Source organism: Ictidomys tridecemlineatus, chromosome 4 (genome assembly GCF_052094955.1).
Source record: "Ictidomys tridecemlineatus isolate mIctTri1 chromosome 4, mIctTri1.hap1, whole genome shotgun sequence".
NCBI lineage: Eukaryota > Metazoa > Chordata > Mammalia > Rodentia > Sciuridae > Ictidomys > Ictidomys tridecemlineatus.
The window spans coordinates 56454971-56473635 of record NC_135480.1 but is presented as its reverse complement, the minus strand read 5'-3'; the positions used below and the strand labels follow the sequence as shown (position 1 = coordinate 56473635).

The 18665-nt window shown below is 38.1% G+C and overlaps 1 protein-coding gene and 1 pseudogene across 1 annotated transcript in view; both read right to left on the bottom strand.

Annotated features, from left to right (window-relative positions):
- Window positions 1-114: 114 nt before the first annotated feature.
- On the bottom strand, window positions 115-3842 carry LOC144377113 (small ribosomal subunit protein uS10 pseudogene; annotated as a pseudogene).
- Window positions 3843-8005: 4163 nt separating this feature from the next.
- Window positions 8006-18665, bottom strand: part of LOC101970140 (interferon-induced very large GTPase 1) — an 80096-nt gene continuing 69436 nt past the window's right edge. The window contains 2 exon segments of the mRNA XM_078046561.1: window positions 8006-11790; window positions 11792-18285. Of these exon segments, the coding sequence (XP_077902687.1) occupies window positions 11038-11790; window positions 11792-18283 (7245 nt within the window). The 5' untranslated portion in view covers window positions 18284-18285 and the 3' untranslated portion in view covers window positions 8006-11037.

Sequence of the window (18665 nt, the reverse complement as noted above, 5' to 3'; positions counted from 1 at the left end):
TTTATATAAGTGAATATTCAAATAGTCAATAGAGTATTTAAAATGCACAACTTCATTATTAAGAAGGTAATTTCTTATCAAAACTATATTAAATATTAAATACTAAAATACTGCTATACACATCAGAATGGCAAAAATTAGAAAGAATAAAACCAAATGCTTACAATATAAATAGATACTAGAATTCTCATACATTGCTGACATAAATTGACACTTTTAAAAAATTTAATTTTTAAAAACTGATAATCAATTTTTTACAAGTGTTGGCATAGGCATCTGCAGTGTTGACTTCAACCTCCACTCCAGGCTAAATACTGATGGAGTTGTTTTTTTTTTTAACCAATCTCAGAAGTCCTGTGCAAGTCAATGAGTCACTTGAGGATTCTCATGTGGAAGTGATCCTATGACTTGGAACACACCACAAGGCTTTTCTTGCAGACCTTCTTAATCTTGGTAGGTGTGCAAACAGATGATTTCACTTGGAGATTCTTTTCCTTTGTGCCTCTGATGAAGTGAGCAAATACTTTCTCCAGCAATTTCACATTGCAGGTGGTGAGGGTAATTCTAGTTCTCTGACTTGCCACCTCAGGTTGCAGGGTGTCTTTCCAGTATTTTTAAATGCCATGGCTGTGCTGCAGCCGCCTGATGCATTTATTCCTTGGCAAGAGAGAACAGCCTTGAGTGTGCAGCATAAGCAAATTGAATGGTGTTCTGTAGCACCACACTAACATCACTCTCTAAAAACCAAACTAAAACAAAAAACAAAAGCTGCTCACACATTTTAAAAGTTGTTTGGTATTCTTTACTGATCTTGAAAAAAGTGTATGCTACAACTTAGCCATTTCGACTCCTAGTGCATACCTAATGGTATGTAAGTGCAAAAAATATACAAAAATTATTTTTTACAGCATTATTTAATATCTCCCCAAGCTTAAAATAAAGTGTTCATCAATGGTAAAATGAATAATATAATATTCATTGTGATCATATATTAGGAAATTTGTGCAACAATGAAAATGAGCCAAGTTCCCAGGTAGTAATGTGGATAAATCTCACAAACAGATTATTTAGTGAAGGATATCTGGCATAAAACACAAATACTTTATCATTCCAAACAAAATTTAATCTATGGTGTTAATTTGCCTATTTGGAAGAAAGAGGGTATAGTGCTTATGAAGAGGCATGTGATGGGGGGAGAAACGTGGGATTGTGGATGATATATTCTACAACTTGATCTGGATGATGGTTACTAGAGTGTGTTTGCTTCCTGACAAATTAAACTGAGCTGTTCACATTCAATCTGTATATTGTTTTTAGTATATCTGTTATATTTCCTTTTTTAAAGTAAAAAGAAAAAAAAAGGATTAACCACATGTTTTGTAGCCTTCTGACTCACTGAGAGTCATTCTTTCTTTAGTCTAATATAAATAGAGGTTTCCCCTAAAGATATCTACATCCTAGTACCCAGAGCCTGTGAATATGTTCTATGGTGAAAATGTCTTTGCAGATGTCTTTAAGTAATTAATATTCTCCTGGGTTATCCAGGGGCCCAATGTAAATTCCAGGTCCTCATGAGAAGGAGACAGCAGGGTCAGAGTTAGTGAAGCAGCGTGGGAACAACTTGGCTGGCCATAGCTGGCGCTAAAGATGACAGAGGTCATGAGTCTAGGAATGCAGGCAGTTAGTAGAAGTTGGGAAACACAAGAAAATGGATTTTCCCCTATTGAAACCAGAGAGAATGAAGTCCTGCCATACCTTGTTTTCAGTTCCATGAGACCTAATTTTGGACTTTATCCTCCAGAACTAGAAGATAAATTTGTTGTTTCAAACCATGTTGGTGAGTTTGTTGCTACATGAAGAGGAAGCTATCAGTGAGCCACACATTGTAATTGTGAAAGTGTATGTCACATGATTACTCTATGAATGTGTATGGAATGAATGGTGACAGTCCCCAAATGTCGGAATCCTAATTTTGATGAAGTGATGTTATAAATCAATGTCCCTCTGTGAGAATCCAGTAATGGTATCAGCTGCCACCACAAGGCAGTTGCCTTCCAGTCCCTCTCTTTCTCTGATCTTCAGACTTCGGAGGCCTGGAGTTGAAGAAGACAGAGCACAGTCTTTGTATTCATCAGACAAAACAAACTGAGGACAAGGATGTGGATAAAGATGGCATGATTAGTGTTTCTCCTTAGTCCATCTGAGGAATTCATTTGTCTGGAAGGTAAAAAGAACTTTTAAAAATATTTATTTTTTAGTTTTTTAGATGGACACAATATCTTTATTTTTTATTTTTATGTGGTGCTGAGAATCGAATACAGTGCCTCATGCATGCTAGGTGAGTGCCCTATGACTTGAGCCACATCCCCAGCCCCTGAAAAGATTTTTTTTACAGAAATAGAGAATAATAGGATTGAAGTAATATTAGTCATTTGACATCTAAAATGGATTTTGCCATGTATCAACTTTAGGTTGCAGTTACAGAAATATAGCACATCCTGGTCAGATGGAGAAAGATCCTGGGTTTCTCTTTACACTAATTTCCTAAGTTTTTATGTGGCATGGATGTTGAAATGAAATCCAACTGGCTGTCACTGGCCTAGCATGGCAGGGTGACTTGAACCAAACATAGGTAGTACAGACTGCTGAACCAATGTGAGGGATGGAGAGTGTAGGAGTAAAGCCAGAATTCTGGAGCAGGCAGAATCCCTGGAACAGTGAGATCAGCTGAGAGACATTGTGTCTGTTAAGAGCTACATTAGCTAGCCAATTCAGCAATGATGTCTCGCAGAATGTACACAAAGAGCTGTGTTCCAAGCTCCAAATGATGATAATGCTATCAAATAAGCCAGCAGAAGACTAGGTTCTTTCTCAATGCCAGAAAAATGTTTACATAAGACACAGCCTTCCAGAAAACATTGAGAAAAGAAGCAGGAAAAAAGTGAACTTTTCTTGATTAAGCACTGTTATCTACTAGAAAATAAAAACTTATTATTTAAGTTGTCAGGTTGGGTTAATTTTGAAGTTTGAAACTTATTTTTTTCCCTCATGCTACCAATGAAAAAGGACCTGTGAGATGTATCAGATTAGAGTCTGTAATAAAAGAGTAAAATATTTATGTACATCATTTGAAGTGTAGTGTAAGCCTTCTGCAATTTGTTGAGATTTCTCCTTGAATAAGTTTTGAGAAAGAAAAGAGTGGATCAAAGAACTGCCTATCATCTTTTCCTTTCTCTTCTTGTCTCCTCTCTTTTCTTTCCCTATACCCTGATTTTTCATTGATTGAGGGAATTTGGAGGGAATGTGAACTTGTATCCATAACCCTCTTCTCTTTCTTTTAGAAGAAGTTATCTAGATACAAGAAAATTTCCCATGAAGTGTGAAGTTACTGCAGGTTCATTAAAATCAAAGCCTTGTAGTACATACAGGACATATATGAAAGCAAAATCTGGCCCTGGCCTGTACACAGGGAACAAAGGCAATAGGCATTTATATTAATTGCTGCTATGCATATTATCATTGGAGAAGAAGTTGCTGAAGTACTTTTGTTAATTTTCCTAGACACATGTCTGGTGACATCCCTGACCTTCAATCAATTCTCCCTTCAATTTTTTCCCAGTATTTGCAACTTAAATTGTAAGGTCACTACTCACATTTTATTGTGTCCGATGTTTATATTCTTTCAATCAGGTTTTGTACCTCTTTGGAAGAATATTTACGTCTAGTTCATTCTATAAAGTTCTATGTCCTTGAAATAGTCTAGATATGTCACCAACATTGAGTAAGATTCAGTGTCAAATTCATGCTGTTCCAAAATATATATTCAAAGATGCTAACAATTATAGCACTATTTATAGTAGTGAAAAACTTTGAACTTCCCTAGCCTAGGATAGGATCCTGAATGATTACAATCAAAGGAATCTTATGTAGGTATTCAAATTAATTATTTAAATATACAAATATTTGCTGACACAAAAATATCCATAATAGCTATGTGATAGGAGATTAAAGGAGTATGCATACTATACGTTGTCCTGTGTGCAAAACGATGTATATTTTACTTTGTGTCCACATGTCTGGTGGCAGAAGTGGTTGTGAAAATATTCATGGAAGATGATATTTGTAATTATATTATTTTTCCAAATTTTAAAGTTTTGTCCAAAATTCATTATTTATTTAAAATACAGTTATAAAATTTTTATCAACATTTTATTTTTTTTCTAAACAAAATTATTTAGGGGCTCATTGCATAGTGGATCTCTTTTGGAGCATTGTAAAGATTTCAGATACATTTGGCAATGTTTGGAAACATTTTTGGTGCCCTTTCTGCAGAGAGAGGTAAAGGCATCCAGTGGTGAATCATAGAGTTGCAGCTAAGCATACTATAAGACACTGCACATTCCCTCTCAACAAAGAGTTTTCTGACTCTAAATGTTAATATTGCTTAGTTGAGATATCTTGGGAGTCTTTTTTTTTTTTAAAAGAGAGAGTGGGACAGAGAGAGAGAATTTTTAACATTTATTTATTTTTTCTTAGTTCTCTGCAGACACAACATCTTCGTTTGTATGTGGTGCTGAGGATCGAACCCGGGCCGCAGGCAAGCTAGGCGAGCGCGCTACCGCTTGAGCCACATCCCCAGCCCTCTTGGGAGTCTTTAACCTCATTAGGCACATTATCACCACTTGATGGTGCCTTCAAATTTCATGTATCTTCAACCACAAGTCAGATGATTGAAATAAGTATCAAGGCAGGAATGTATTGGGATAAACTTTGTAGATTTAACTTGGTGGATAGAAGGGAAGAATCTGTACTTGCACCCATGGTTGTCTCTCAATTCCATAGGATGATGAAACTTTTAATTTTCCAGGACAAATTACAACCTGGAACACAAAGGACCATGGTACCTTCCTTCTTTTGGTTCAGTTTGTTTTCTCTATTTCACTCCAAGGAATGAATTTGCAAGACCTAGGATTCTTTCCTTGACCCCCACTGTAAGGAAAATTAAAAGAGACACAGAGACAAGATGCAGAGTCAGGAAAGATGGCAGAATGGCAAGATGGCCGAGATACCAGCTTTATTTATATTAATATGTCACATTAGGTCACTGGTATCAGTAGTACATTATTCTTCATTGTGTCATTAGGCAGGTTACAGAGTTAGCAACATTATGCAGCTTATTCCTCAGTTACATAATATAGTTGCAATGTGCATTGTGAGGAGCTTTGTGTAGCTCTCAAGAAAATCCATTGTTTAAAGTTAACTGTTATGTGGGCAGGTTCAGGCTCAGCAGAGCTTAGTGAAACAGGAGCTTTGTCCCTGAAATCAAGTTTGAGGCTGATAAGACTCTAACACAGAGCCTCCTCGTGCAGGGTATTGCTACAGCAGGTAGGCGTCCTGTGTTTTTGCACAGAGGTTTTCCTAGCAGCCACACATTCTGTGTTTTTGCACAGATCCTTTCTAGTCACTAAGCATGCCACAATCATGAACCATCAGAGACCTCAATCCCAAACACAGAACCCTTACATCTCCATCCAACTACCAATTCGAAGGCCAAATGGAAAAATATCTATTCTCCTTCTCCTCATTAGTTTTCCTCTTTTTTAAAAAAAAATTTATCAGTTTTCTATTTACTAATTATTACTGACTAATGAGTGGCTCATCTAGCAACTGTCTCATGCTTCTCTCTTCTCTTTGCTTTCCTGTCTGCTAGTCTATTCTGAAAGTCCTTCATCCTCTCTGCTGCTCTCTTCATACTGTTTTTGGGAACAGAATATTATGTAGCCCTTATTTTCTTTTTTTCAGTTTCTTTCTTATTCACAAACCCATTGTTCAAATCCATCTGCACTCAGCTATCTGTACCAAGGCCTTGAATGATGCCACAGGTTCGTTTTTCCAGAAGCAGATGTTGAAACAGCGTGAAAGATATTTCTTAGTGGTAAACACTTACGAAAGAATGGGGAGTAATAGGACTTGGTCATGGGAGAAATTGAACTGTGGTGCAGGCCTCAGGATGCTTCCAGGACAAGGCAGAAACTCTGGAGTGAGTGGAGCCCATCAGAGCACCCTTGTCAGGCCAACATGGCAGGGCCTCTGTGTCTCACTCAATCATAGATGCAAGCTGCTCAGGAGAGCCTGACCCCAGGGAAAAGGTTGTCTTCAATTGAGGCAGATGTGACAACTGATGAGTGGCTGCTTCCTTTACTTTCCTCATGTGGGCAGCAAACCCTTTCTTGAAGAAGGATCTGAGTGGTGCACTTATGTTCCCCCACAGTGGAGATAATGGGAATTACAGGGTAAAGTAACAGATATACCTGATACTTTTCTTTGTTCAAAGGAGAAGAACCAAAGATATTTAACAATTAGGGCTGTTGTTTCTAGGAGAACATTATCAGGTTCACATTTTTCCCAATTTATGTAAATCCCTTGCATTGCCTCAAAAATAATTACATTGGAGGTGATTGGCTATTGTCAAAAGAAACTTATAATGCTCTTACTCAGCCTTTCTTCCTTCTGTTCCTCATACATTTTTTCTTTATGTTTTTATTATATTTTTAATATTCTATTTAGATAAAATATAGAGAAAACAGTCAGACAAACATATTTATAAACCTTACTTGGCTCAAAATATGAAAGTTAGATCTGCTTCTTCAGGAAGTTGCAACTGAGCCTTGAGTGGAGACCTCACTGCACTTCATTGCTGTAATAATAATGGCACAATGACTTCTATAAACATGATGTTGTTCCCTGGTACTACAACCAGCTAACACGGGAACATATACCAAGAGCCAGGCATACATATTATTTCCAAGTCATCTTCACACCTTTATGAGATAGCAGAATTTTATAGAAGAAGCACTCTAAGCAGACACATGCTGACTTATCCAAGGTCAGATAGCTAGCAAAGTGATGGGGTCTTTATTTACATACACATCTAAGCAGTCTTGCTAAGTTCCTGCTCTTAACTACAGTAGCAAACTAGCATTCCCTAACAGTCAACACTTGACTTAAATCCACTAATTCCCTTCTTCATCTTGAATCCCACCTCTTCTTGTTTCCTCTCTCCATTATTCATTTTTTTACAGGAATAACTTCTAAAACAAATTGTGTACATTCAAATTTATTTCTCATGCATGAGAAACCTAAGATCTATCTAAGGCATGGGGAACCTGAGATCTATTTCACACTGACAAAAAACATTACAAAATTGACTTGGTTGCCTTTGGTTAATTTGTGTTTGAAATACATATAGCTATTAATAAAGTACTGAAGAACTTTGATATTCTGAAGTGCATTTTGAGTTATTAAGTATTAATTAGACATTTTAAAGACTATATTATCAAGTGTGAGTTCCCAAAGAGGCCATGTTGAATACTATTGTCAATGAACTTCCAGTGAGACTACTTCATCTATTGGTGTGCTTCTAGTAAAATTGTATTCAAAAGCAAAGGAAAAGGAACCTGGGATAGACAGCATGACATAACAACTGACACTTACAGTGAACTTACTCCATGTGTAGCATTGTCCTCCATGCCTTCTAAGTAGCCATCATTTATTAATGAGAATCCTATCATTGCAGAGTTAGGATGCCTGAAGACACAGGGGTTAAATTACAAGTCCAAGTTCACCCAGATACCAATACTACAATGATAGCATTATTGGTTTTCATCACAAACATATGATATAGTATAATACAAAACAATATAATGTAATGTAATACTCTTTATTGCCCTCTAAACTCATATACAACAATAATAAAGGTTTGAATAGCTTGTTTAGAATTTACTGAAAGTTGGAATTGAGAGAATAACCATTCTCTCAATGTAAGAATAAAGGTAAGAATAAAATGACAATTATGCATTTCACAAGTCTATCTTCAGTGTTCCAACGAAAGCACCCCCAAATTTAAAGGGGTCAATTTTTAGACATACCACATTCTGTAGATGTTATTGGGTTCATATTATCTGTCTCTAAGAAAAAGAGATCTCCTGAAAAAATCTTGAAGCAGTTTTCCATTGTATTTTATGTAAATCATTTTTATTCAGTTTATTTTTAATTTTTATTAACAGATAATAAAGGTACATAATATGGGGTACAATTTGATTCTTTTATACATGCATGCATTGAGGAATAAGCAAATTAGGCAAGTTAACATATCCATAACTTTATGTACTTATCTATTTTTTGGGGGGGTTATGACACTTAAATTTCACTGTTTGAAATTTTGTATTGTATAATTCATTAAGCATGATTATTTTAATTCTACTTTATTTTAAGATTACATTTAGAGAAAATAAAACGCAGACTGAGAAACGAGCACTACAAACACTTATGCAACTCATACTTGGATTAAAATTGAAAGCTTGGACTTGCTTCTTATAAGTGAGCAGACTATAAACACAACCACATTTCAGTAAGATAGCAATAATAATAATGATAATAATTGGCATAGTTACTAGTCACCTGGTTTTATAGATCACCAGAAATTTTCCTCTTCTTTAACTGAAACTTTCCCTTTTGACCAAACTTTCCCCTTATCCCCCACCCTGTCCTCAGTCTCTGGTAACCTGCGTTCTACTCTCTATTTCTATGAGTTCTCATTTTTGGAGTCCACATATAAGTGAATAACTTACATCCTGTCATGAATTTCCATACTCTTCTAGGTCCATTACCATCCTTGCTCCATCTCTATTGGCCTTGTGATTCCTTTACCACGCTACTTGGCACCTTTGCCTTAATGACTGGAACATCTGAAATCTGCTCATGTGGTGACCCCCAATTCCTTTTTCTCTGCTCCTCACCTCAGTGACTGAGGCTCATTCTGCTACCCATGAGAATCCTACCCGTACTAACCTTGCACCTATTTAACTCTAATTTTGTGACCTTCAATCAGACCCAGTGCTCTACATCTTGATGTTTTCATCCCCACTGACTCCTCTCCCCTGCTCCACTGTTCCTGAGGTCTCTTCCTTAATGAGACCCAAAATACTAACACTATTATTTCTCCCATTTCCTGCACCAACTTGATTATTTTCCCTAATTGTATCACAGAAAAGACCATCTCTACATAGTCATCTTCTTTTATTATAATTTACCTCTTCCCAATATTTTTGTCATCTCTCTAGTTTGGCCTTGGTATCTCATGCAAGAATCACACTGTTAACATACCCGAGGAATTTATTAGAGGCCTTTTTACTTTTGCAAAATATTTTTGGCTTTAAAATCAAAAGTAATATATGAGACTTATTAGTTGAAGACTATATTGATTCATTCAATATAAAAAGCATTCAGCTAATGTCAATTGAACATTAAGCCTTTTCAAAGCTTGCAGTGATGAGTGTGACAGGCACCATGCTGTGCAGAGCTTCTGTTCCCAACACTATATCAGGTTGATCTCATTAAGAGTTCTTCCCAACTCTCACCAAGACTATTTTTCAGAAAAAAATCATTCTGTTCAAGAACACCTATATCCTTCACAATTTTTTTTCAATACTTCTGATACCTTTAATCCCAGCAACCTGAGAGCCTGAGGCAGGAGGCTCACAGGTTGCATCTTAATGAAACTGCATCTCTGAAATTTTAAAAAAAATGCTGTAGTTGAGTAATAATGTGCTTCCTGACATGTGTAATGCCAGGGTTTAATCCACAGTGCTACAGCAAAAACAAACAGAAAACTTATGGAGATTCTAGTCAGTAGATCTGAAACTGATAATATATTTATAGTCCTGTGGTGGACAAAGGTGATGGAGTCAGCATTCCTATCTCCCATTTCTGAAGATCTACGTTGTTTAACTACTGTGGCTTTGGTCGTGTCTTTTCACTGTCCATAGATAGGTAGAGCCTGCAGCAGTAAATGGAAACCAAAGGGTATTTTTATGTCTAAAATGAAGACATTTTCTTCTTGCCTCAGCATTCTTTTAAATCATCAGCTTTGAGAACTGAGCATAAGGTATAGGTTTGTAGAAGGGTGATTCCCCTAGCACCCAAAAAGTATAAGGAAGCAAAAATATGTCTCATTGTAGATAAGCACTCCTCTGCATTTTATACATGAAATATATATTTATACATAAAATATAAATTTTTATTAAAATGTGAGAACCCAATTAAGATTGAATAATAATTATGAAATTTTTATAAAAAGTAGATATTTTTTCATTTTTTTTCTTTAGAGGTTGTGTTTATAATCATTAACGGCTTTATCTAATTTGACCTTGTCCACAGACTTGATGGATAGGGTCCCATTTACATGGTTATCATTACACTTGTTTCAGGAGGTAATCTCAGGCAGATAACACTAGCTTTGAAGATCTAAACTTTGTGAATAACTCAACTTTTTGTAACATGACAAAGAAAGTTCCAAGAAACCAGAAAGAAGAGAATGTTGATTAAATGAAGCAGTGATTTAACTTCTATTTCCTATGTTTGCCTGATAATGTTTCCTGACTTGATGAAGACTTTATCTTCGTCAAGTCTCTGGTTTGTTCTCTGCTAGAATAAAATATCCCTATAAAATACTATACATGGGAATCATGAAATTTCCTTGAATGTTTTTGTGTTTCAGGGTGAGTAAATTTTCTTCATGGATTGAATGAGTGAAAAAATTCAGTGAAGTAGAGAAAGTTTATTTGTAGTTGCTTGTCAAGACTTGTATATTAGTTCAACAGCCATGCAGTTACTGTAGAGAAATTTGCAATATCATGAAATGACTTAAAATTTTCCGTGTGAAGATAATTTTTTTCTGAGGTATTACATATTTTAAAATATGTAGAGCAATATTTCAAAATAGGAACTAGATATTTGGATTTTGTCATATGCTCGTATTTTAGTAATTTCTTTCTAATCCAAATGGATTGAGACAGAGAGATATCAAGTATTTTTCAAGGAACTCTTAAATTCTTCAATTGATATTTAATCACTTTTTAAACATTTCCTTTACAAAGTGGAATATGTAAAGCTCTAGTTGTAAGGAGGATATATTTTGAGGTTGCTTGGTACTGTGACTTTGTACCGATGCTAAGGTGTTTATGTGGTCATTGAAGATTATTTTTTCAAGTCATTAAGCACTTCCTGCTTAGTGATTTTGTCCCATTCATAGGGGATTTGACCTTTATCTATAAATTTTAGCTGATATTTTTCTTCCAATTTTGTTCTGAAGTGACAGACAAACCATTTCCAGTATGGCTGGGTGGATGAATCTGGTGTGATGCTCCATGTGGCATAATCCCCTCCTACCTCCCGATAGTTCTTAAATGGGATCATCCAATCATCTCTTAAAACAAGCAAATTATTACTTGCTACTAAACTAGTACAACAATCAATGACAAAGTGGTCTGTTCTATACCACTGGCCTCCACTGACAGCCTGAGGACGATGAAATGGAACACTGTGGTCTCCATCATGTTCAGGAATTGTGTTTGTACAAATTGCATTACAGAAGGGACACTGTTTCCAACATCCACAGAGATGTTCAGAGAGGATTTTCTCAATTTCAGGAACCATTTCTTCTATAGGCATACTTGACAAGTTCTGTTCCACCTTCTTCATTGCAGGATCCAAACTTGCACTCATGGCTTCTTTGAGAAAATCCATATCTTTTATCTCTTGGTGCTCAATGTTTATCAAGTCTCTTCGTGGGAAAATCAAGTTGTTCCCCAGGTGATCACAGAACAAATCCAGCCACCCAGATGCAGTGCTGCTTCTGTCTTTGGCTACTGCTGTGGATTCATGAATGGCAGAGAGGATGGTATTCTTGATGTCATCAAGACTTGTTTTGAATAAAGTCTTCATTTTTTTTATCTCTGTTTTCTGAACAGTACTTTTTGGTATAGTTCTCAATGTAACTCCTACAAAATGATTTTGGATTGTAAATGTATTGCCAATAATTTTCAAAATTTTCTTCTTCTGCTAGAGAGATGAGAATGTGTTTCTCCAGGTTAGACCTGTTTCCATTGAATGCAGGGCAGGAGGCTCTTATCTCCCCAGCTATTCTAGGGACCATTTTCCCCTGGATGGTAGCAGAGACAGCAGGAGTGAGCTTTTGCCACAGAAAATCTACAAAACATGTGATGGAGGTTGCACCTTGGCAGGAGATCTTGAAACTCATGAAAAAATCGTCTTTCTTTTGTTCTAGATATTTTACAGGATCATTTGCTCTCCTAAATGCCCTATGCCTTTCCTTAAAATGCTTTGTTGCTTTTTGAAATAAATATGAAGATAATTCAATGTTGTATTCACTTGTAAATGTATATCTATTCTTGGTGTGTTCAGATTTCCCTTCCTCTTCTATTATTCTCAGGATTTGATGGAAGTCACTTTGATCATAATCACGTTGTTGATTCGTAATATTTTCAATATATTCATTAAATCTTGAAAAAATACGATCAGTAGTCATATCAATGGATACTTTATCACAGGCCTCTAAACTCTTTGTGAAAAATACACCCTTACACATCTTGACATGTTTTCCAAAATCTAGCTGAAAATTCTTTCCAATATTTCTCTTTAGTTTTTCTACTATGTTTTTCTCTTTTCTGAAATAATCCAAAAGGATGTTTTCAGCATGCACATCAATTTTAGGCTCTGTGGCTTGAGGGAGATTTGAGGACACTTCACAAACCCATTTTCCCCAAAGTTGACTGAATTTCTCATATAATTCTTCATCACTCAACTTTTTACCTTTTACTCTTAAAGCCAAGTTTTGGCTCTTCTTCAATAATTCATTTTCATATACAGTCTTTTTCTGTTCTAGTTGTTCTTGATTTTTTTTGAGATGAATAAGCTCATGGGCTTTTCTCTTGGTGTCTGAAATAAGTGACTCTTTAAGGATTAGTAGCTTATTTTCAAAATAGGCTTTCCATTGGACAAGTATCTCTCTCTCTGGGTCTTCAGTAAAATATTTTTCAAGTACTTGCTTGATGGTTTCATATTTCTCTGTAACTGGACACTCAATTATGCTTGATGTGAGTGTCAGAATTTTTCTATTCTGAATCTGATTGTGAAGCTGGTTCTGCAAGTCCAACATATGACTCCGGAGCTCCCAGGTCCAGTGGTTATACATGGTTTCCAATTTGCTCATGGCCATGACCTCCCGGGTGTTTCTGAAACTGAAAATGAAGTTCTCACTTACCAGGGCTCTCCACAAATCTTGAACCCTGAATTTTACATCTGATATCTTCATGATGCTTCCCTTGGATTCCTGTTTGGCAGTTAAAAGAATTGTACTTTTCAGTTCCTGGACATTGTGGCTATAACGAGGATTGGGAGGGGCCATGGGGGGATTGCCATCCCAGAGGTGAGCAAAGTAGTACACGTGATTATTGACATCAAACTTGATGACATCACTGAAGTGAGTGACATCTGAGCACTCTTCTTGTTTAGCAGCCAGTGCTGCCATTTCATCTAGCCTCTGCTCTAACCGCCTTCGTCCTTCTGTAGTTTGGTCTTTAGCTGTCACTTCTCCTACATTCTGATGGACAAATATGCACCTGGGGGAAATTTTCACTTGTTTCATCCTCAGAAAGGCTTGGACAGCTATCTGTAGGATATCTTGCATTTCTGATGGATTCTCCCCAAATATATTGATCAGAGTCAAGTTTGCAAGCCCAATGACAAAGGTGGCTAACTCGTTGTCCCAGTTCTGGGATTTGTTGCTGAGTTCTGGGGCCCGAAGTCCTTCTGTGTCTACAACCAGCACAAAGTCAAAGCCAAGTTCCTCTGTGGATGTCTCATCTACCTTTAGGAGCTGCATATAGGCCCCCTTGGTACACCTGCCTGCACTTACACTGAACTGCAGCCCAAAAAGAGCATTCAGTAGGGTGGACTTCCCAGAGCTCTGCAGGCCAAGGACAGAGAGGACAAAGAGCCGTTTGTCTCCAAGTTTCTCAGAGAGCTTGTCAAAAACAGCTGCCATCCATTTTAAGGGCACATAGGAAGCATCTCCATCCATCAGCTCTATGGGGACACCAGCTATCATCAGGTCTGCAGCAATTTGGGGAAGGAAGAGAAAAACTATATCATTTGTGGAGGAAGTTTCTTCCAGAGCTTCATAGATCTGGCCCACCTCTCTGAGAAATTGCTCAATTCCTAAGGTATAGTCACTAATCTTCTTTTGGCAGAGTTCCAAAGAGTTGATGCTTTGGGAGCTTTGCTTTTCTGTTTTCACAATTGACCACAAATGAATTAGCTTTTCATGTAGGTTCTCCAAATGCTCTGCAGTCAACCTATCTAAAAACACACTCATCCATTGCAAGAAGTAGAGTGTGGTGTGAGTTTCTGAATAGCGGTAGAGAATTTGAAGCACAGAGAACATTACGTCATTGAGAGGAAAAGCTCTTTGCACCTGTTTTTGCCGAATTCTTTGTTTATCTGACTCAAGCTCACTCTTGTGTTGTTCAATGCTTCGATTTCCCTTCTCTCTCAGATGATAAAGTTCTTTGTCCTTCCTACACCAAAGTTGCCACAGTTGTCCCTGAAGCGGTAGGAAGGTTTCCTTCACCTTAGACAACTCTGTTTCTCTTAAAAGAGCCATTATAATCTGTGCCTTTTCTTTGCCTTCCTTACAATCTGTCTGGTCTTCATCAATAAGAAATCCTTGCTGGCGAGCAATTTGAGAACAGTCCTCTAGGCTGAGAGCTGTGTTAGAGAGCTCTAGCAAACGTCTGATGGTAGTTGTGAGCTCCTTTGTCAATTCTGCCTCATTTCTGTTCCTCAGGCCTATTTTCACTCTTGTACCAGCACTACTGGGTTTGGATTTTTCTTTGTCATCTAGCAAGCAGATCAATGATCTTGATGACTGACATAGGTCACAGACAATTTTTTGGTTTTGTTTGTTGTCATCAGAAGCTGACATGAGGACCACAATGAGAGAAGAGACCTCCTTCAGGAAAGTGAGCTGCCTTTTATGTTCCTTTGCATCTCTATGAAGATTCATGAAGGTCACACAGTTGTCAAACCTGTCCTCCACTTCCCCTCCAGGCCAAAACCAGCAGATTTCTACCACGCCTCCCATCAAGAGGCAGTCCTTGCTGCTTTCTCTGCAGTGTCGGTGGAAAAAGACATTATGTTTACGTTCACTGAGAAGACAGTTCATGATCTGAGATTTGGAAGCAGACAGGCCATTGCCCACCCTAATGAAGGACACAATGGGGGTGGAGACACAACACATCTGCTGACACTTATGACTGTTCTTCCCATGTGGTGATTTCTTTTCTTGCTGCCAACTTCTCCTAACTTTTCTGAGAGACCAGAGAGAGAATTCGATTTGAGAAGTGCAAGGATTTGGCACCAGGAGAGGCAGGGCAAATTGACAAGTAGAAAGTTTGGTCAAAATATATTGTCTGGCAAAATCATCTGCACAGTGATAAATGGTCATCTGGATATCCATGGGGTGAATGTGGGGCCTTGACTCAGTAGTCAAAGGATCAGTTAGAGTATCACTATCTTCAACAAAGTCTTCATATGGATCAAAACCCTCATATTCCTGACTGGAGGCACTTGGAGAAACCTTAGATTCTCTATTTCCATAGTCTTTAAAGACAAGGTATCTCAGTCCATAATCCAGCAACATTAGCTTCTGAAGGAAATAAAAGGGAAGTTCCTTTTCAGAATTGGGCTGAGTGTTGTAAAGGGAAGTCTTGTAGATCAGATGAAATTTAGCTTTACTCATTTTTTTAGGGTAGTAATGTTGTAGGCCTAGACGCTGGAGTAAGTCTAGGAAGGCTTCATTATCTATTTCCTCATTTGTGTTATTTTCATTAATATCTGGTTCACAGGGCCATTTATTTTCATGGAAAAGTTTTAGTAGCTCTCTTTCAACGTCATCCCTTTTCAAAGAAGAGATGGTGGCTTCATAATCTCCATCAATGAGTAATCTCAAGTTTCTTTCTAGGTTTTCCCAATCATAATCTTCCTCAAATCTAGTGAGGACATGTACAACTTCTTTAGAAAATAATTGTCCCATGTGTTTTATTATAAATTCCATGCGTTTTGTCTTCTCTTCTGTAGATAGAGCTCTTAATTCAGCTGTGGCTGTCAGACCTGTGAGCACCAGGAATGCATGGGCCCTATAGCTGGAAATACTTTTGAGCTTCTGGTATTCATTAAAGGCAGTTTTCATTTCATCCAGGAGGAAGTTTAATTCACCAGGCCCCAGGAGAGGCTTAAAAATATTGCTTCCCACCTGATATCCTGCACCAGCTGCAATGGAAAGTAGCAAGAGCTGAGTGTCTGGCTGCTCTGTTGCTTGCAAGTGGCTCAAGAAGCTGTTGAGAGCCAAGCAGACCTCATATGTGGCCTTTCTTTGAGCTTCTTCTACTTTTTCTTGGACCTTCACTTCCAAGAATTCTTTGTGTGTTTTTGTTAAGTTTTCAATGAATTCAGGAAATCGGGAGATGTGGACTTGCTCTTGCTCTGAATCTGACTGTTTGATCCAGTGCATAATGGAGTGAGTCTGAGGAAAATTTTCCACTTTGTAGATGTGAGGATCTAGAAGGCTGCACAACTGAATTTTAATATAATTTGTTTTACAATTGGTAGACATTTTGCAAAAATTGATGGTATTGACTAGAAAAGTCTGCAGATCCTTATCTGTGAGGCATAGGTTAATCCAAGTGTCATTTACTTTTGTTTTTTGACTCAGTGTTTGCTTAAAATTTATCAGCTTTTGAAGGTGTTCTTCAGGATCAGAGACTTCCCAGGACTTCACAGCATCTAGGAAAACTCTAACCTCTTGCCTAACACTCAGTATCTCCTCTCCCTCTTGGATTTGGGAAGTAAGGCCAGTCAGAGCAGTGTAGTTGTCTTTCAGACACTTAGCTACCTTACATGGATCCTTAAAATCACTTCTGTGGCTGGAGAGGATGATGTCCCAAATAGGCACCAGCTGGAATCCCCGGTCAATGACACACCAGGTTTGATTGCTGGCAACAAGGCCAGCTTTCCATTGAGCAAGGTCATCTGCTTCTGGTGGTCCACCTGTCTTGGACACAGATAATTCGAATTTGGTTTGGAGGTTTTGAAAAGTTTTGTTCTGAATAGCTGCTTTTGAATGTGAGTCTGACACATTCATACCTGCAGCAACATTCATTCCAAAACCATGGTAGCCACCACTTATGTAAAAATCCAGGGCCTCTATTGCCTGCTGCTTTATATCAGCTAGGTGATAATTTTGGAACCCCTTTGAGACAGCCTTCCACCAGTAGATTCCTCCCAGGTGCAGAGGGCCTTGGTTAGCATGAGAGCCAAACCTGTGGAAGAATCTTTCACTCCAGTGTTTCAGCACCTGGGATTCCTGGGAGTCTGTAGTCTGATCCATAAGGTCTTCAAGGCATTTCAATTCCTGAAGAGCAGCATTGGACAACTGCAGCTGATCAATGGGGAAGTGGCAGGATGCCATGGGAGTGTATCTGAACTTGGTTGAGCAGAAATAAGAGCACTCAGAATTTGTTAGGTGGGTTTGCTTGGATTCTGAATGTTTGCTTTTATCCAGTTCAGTTTCTAAGCTAAATCCCCAACCTCCACCCTTGGCTGAAGTAGTTAAACTGAAGCCTAAATTCTCCATAGACTGGGTGAATATGACTTCTGCTTGAGAAGATGTAAATTCTTCAGATTTCATCAATGTGCCCTGCTGAGGGCCAAGGAGTGAGAACTCCTTGGGGACACTGAGTAGCTCCTCTCTCCTCTGTATCAGGTCCATGTGGTGGCAGGTTTTGTATATTCCCTGCAGGGCCAGCCCTCCAGATGCCCATCTTACCAGATCTCTATCTGGGAGGTTTGGCCTGTTGGATGGCATCTGCTCCATAGGACTGAGTTCTTTCTTCATGATTTCCATGATTTCCCTTAGGGGCTTTGGAGGCTTCAGCCTGTTCTCTTCAGGGATCTCCATGGCTTGCCTCAGCTCTGCTTCCTTTCTCTTCACTGCCTCTTCCTGTCTCTGTCTCCTTTCTGACATCAAGTTCCTCTGCTCTTTCACTGCTTGTTCTGCCTGCTTCTCCTTTTTTCTCTCCACTGGTGACTCCTGTAACTCTGCAAGACTATTTGAGTGGGACAGGTCAAGCAGCTTCTCCAGGGCCCTTTTCTCCCATGGATATTTTACCTCATATTTCAGCTTCTGGAGGTCTTTTTCTTTTAAATAACTCAATGACTGGGCACAGGTCACACCCAGGACTTCCTTCAGCTTGATCAACCAGTACTCAACTTCCAGTCCTACTTCTCTGAGCATCTCTGGAAGATCTTGCTTCCTTTTGCTTCTGAGGAGAGGCTCATCAGGCATCTGCTCGCTTGTGTCCATGGCTGTGTGAAAAAAAGACATTCAGTTAGTGTTGACTGGGTCCTGAGATTAGGAAGTGTCAGCCACATGATGAAAAGTATGAATGTATTAGGAAAGCTAGTCTCAAAGTTCTTCTCAACTCCTGCTTTACTTATATAAAATACATTTTTATCAAAACTTTTCTGTGCATATTCTAGACATAATTGAGTGTACTGTGAGGATAGACTTTTAAAAAAATATGCTATGGTGAATTGCAAGTTAATAGCTTGCTTTGGGCACTCACTACACAAGCTCAATTGCATGGAAAGGATGAGGCTGAGGAATGGAGTTTGCCAATATCCATGTGTTTCTAAGGTCAATGCTTATTTTTTCAAATAGTGCGATACCACCATTTGGTTATCTT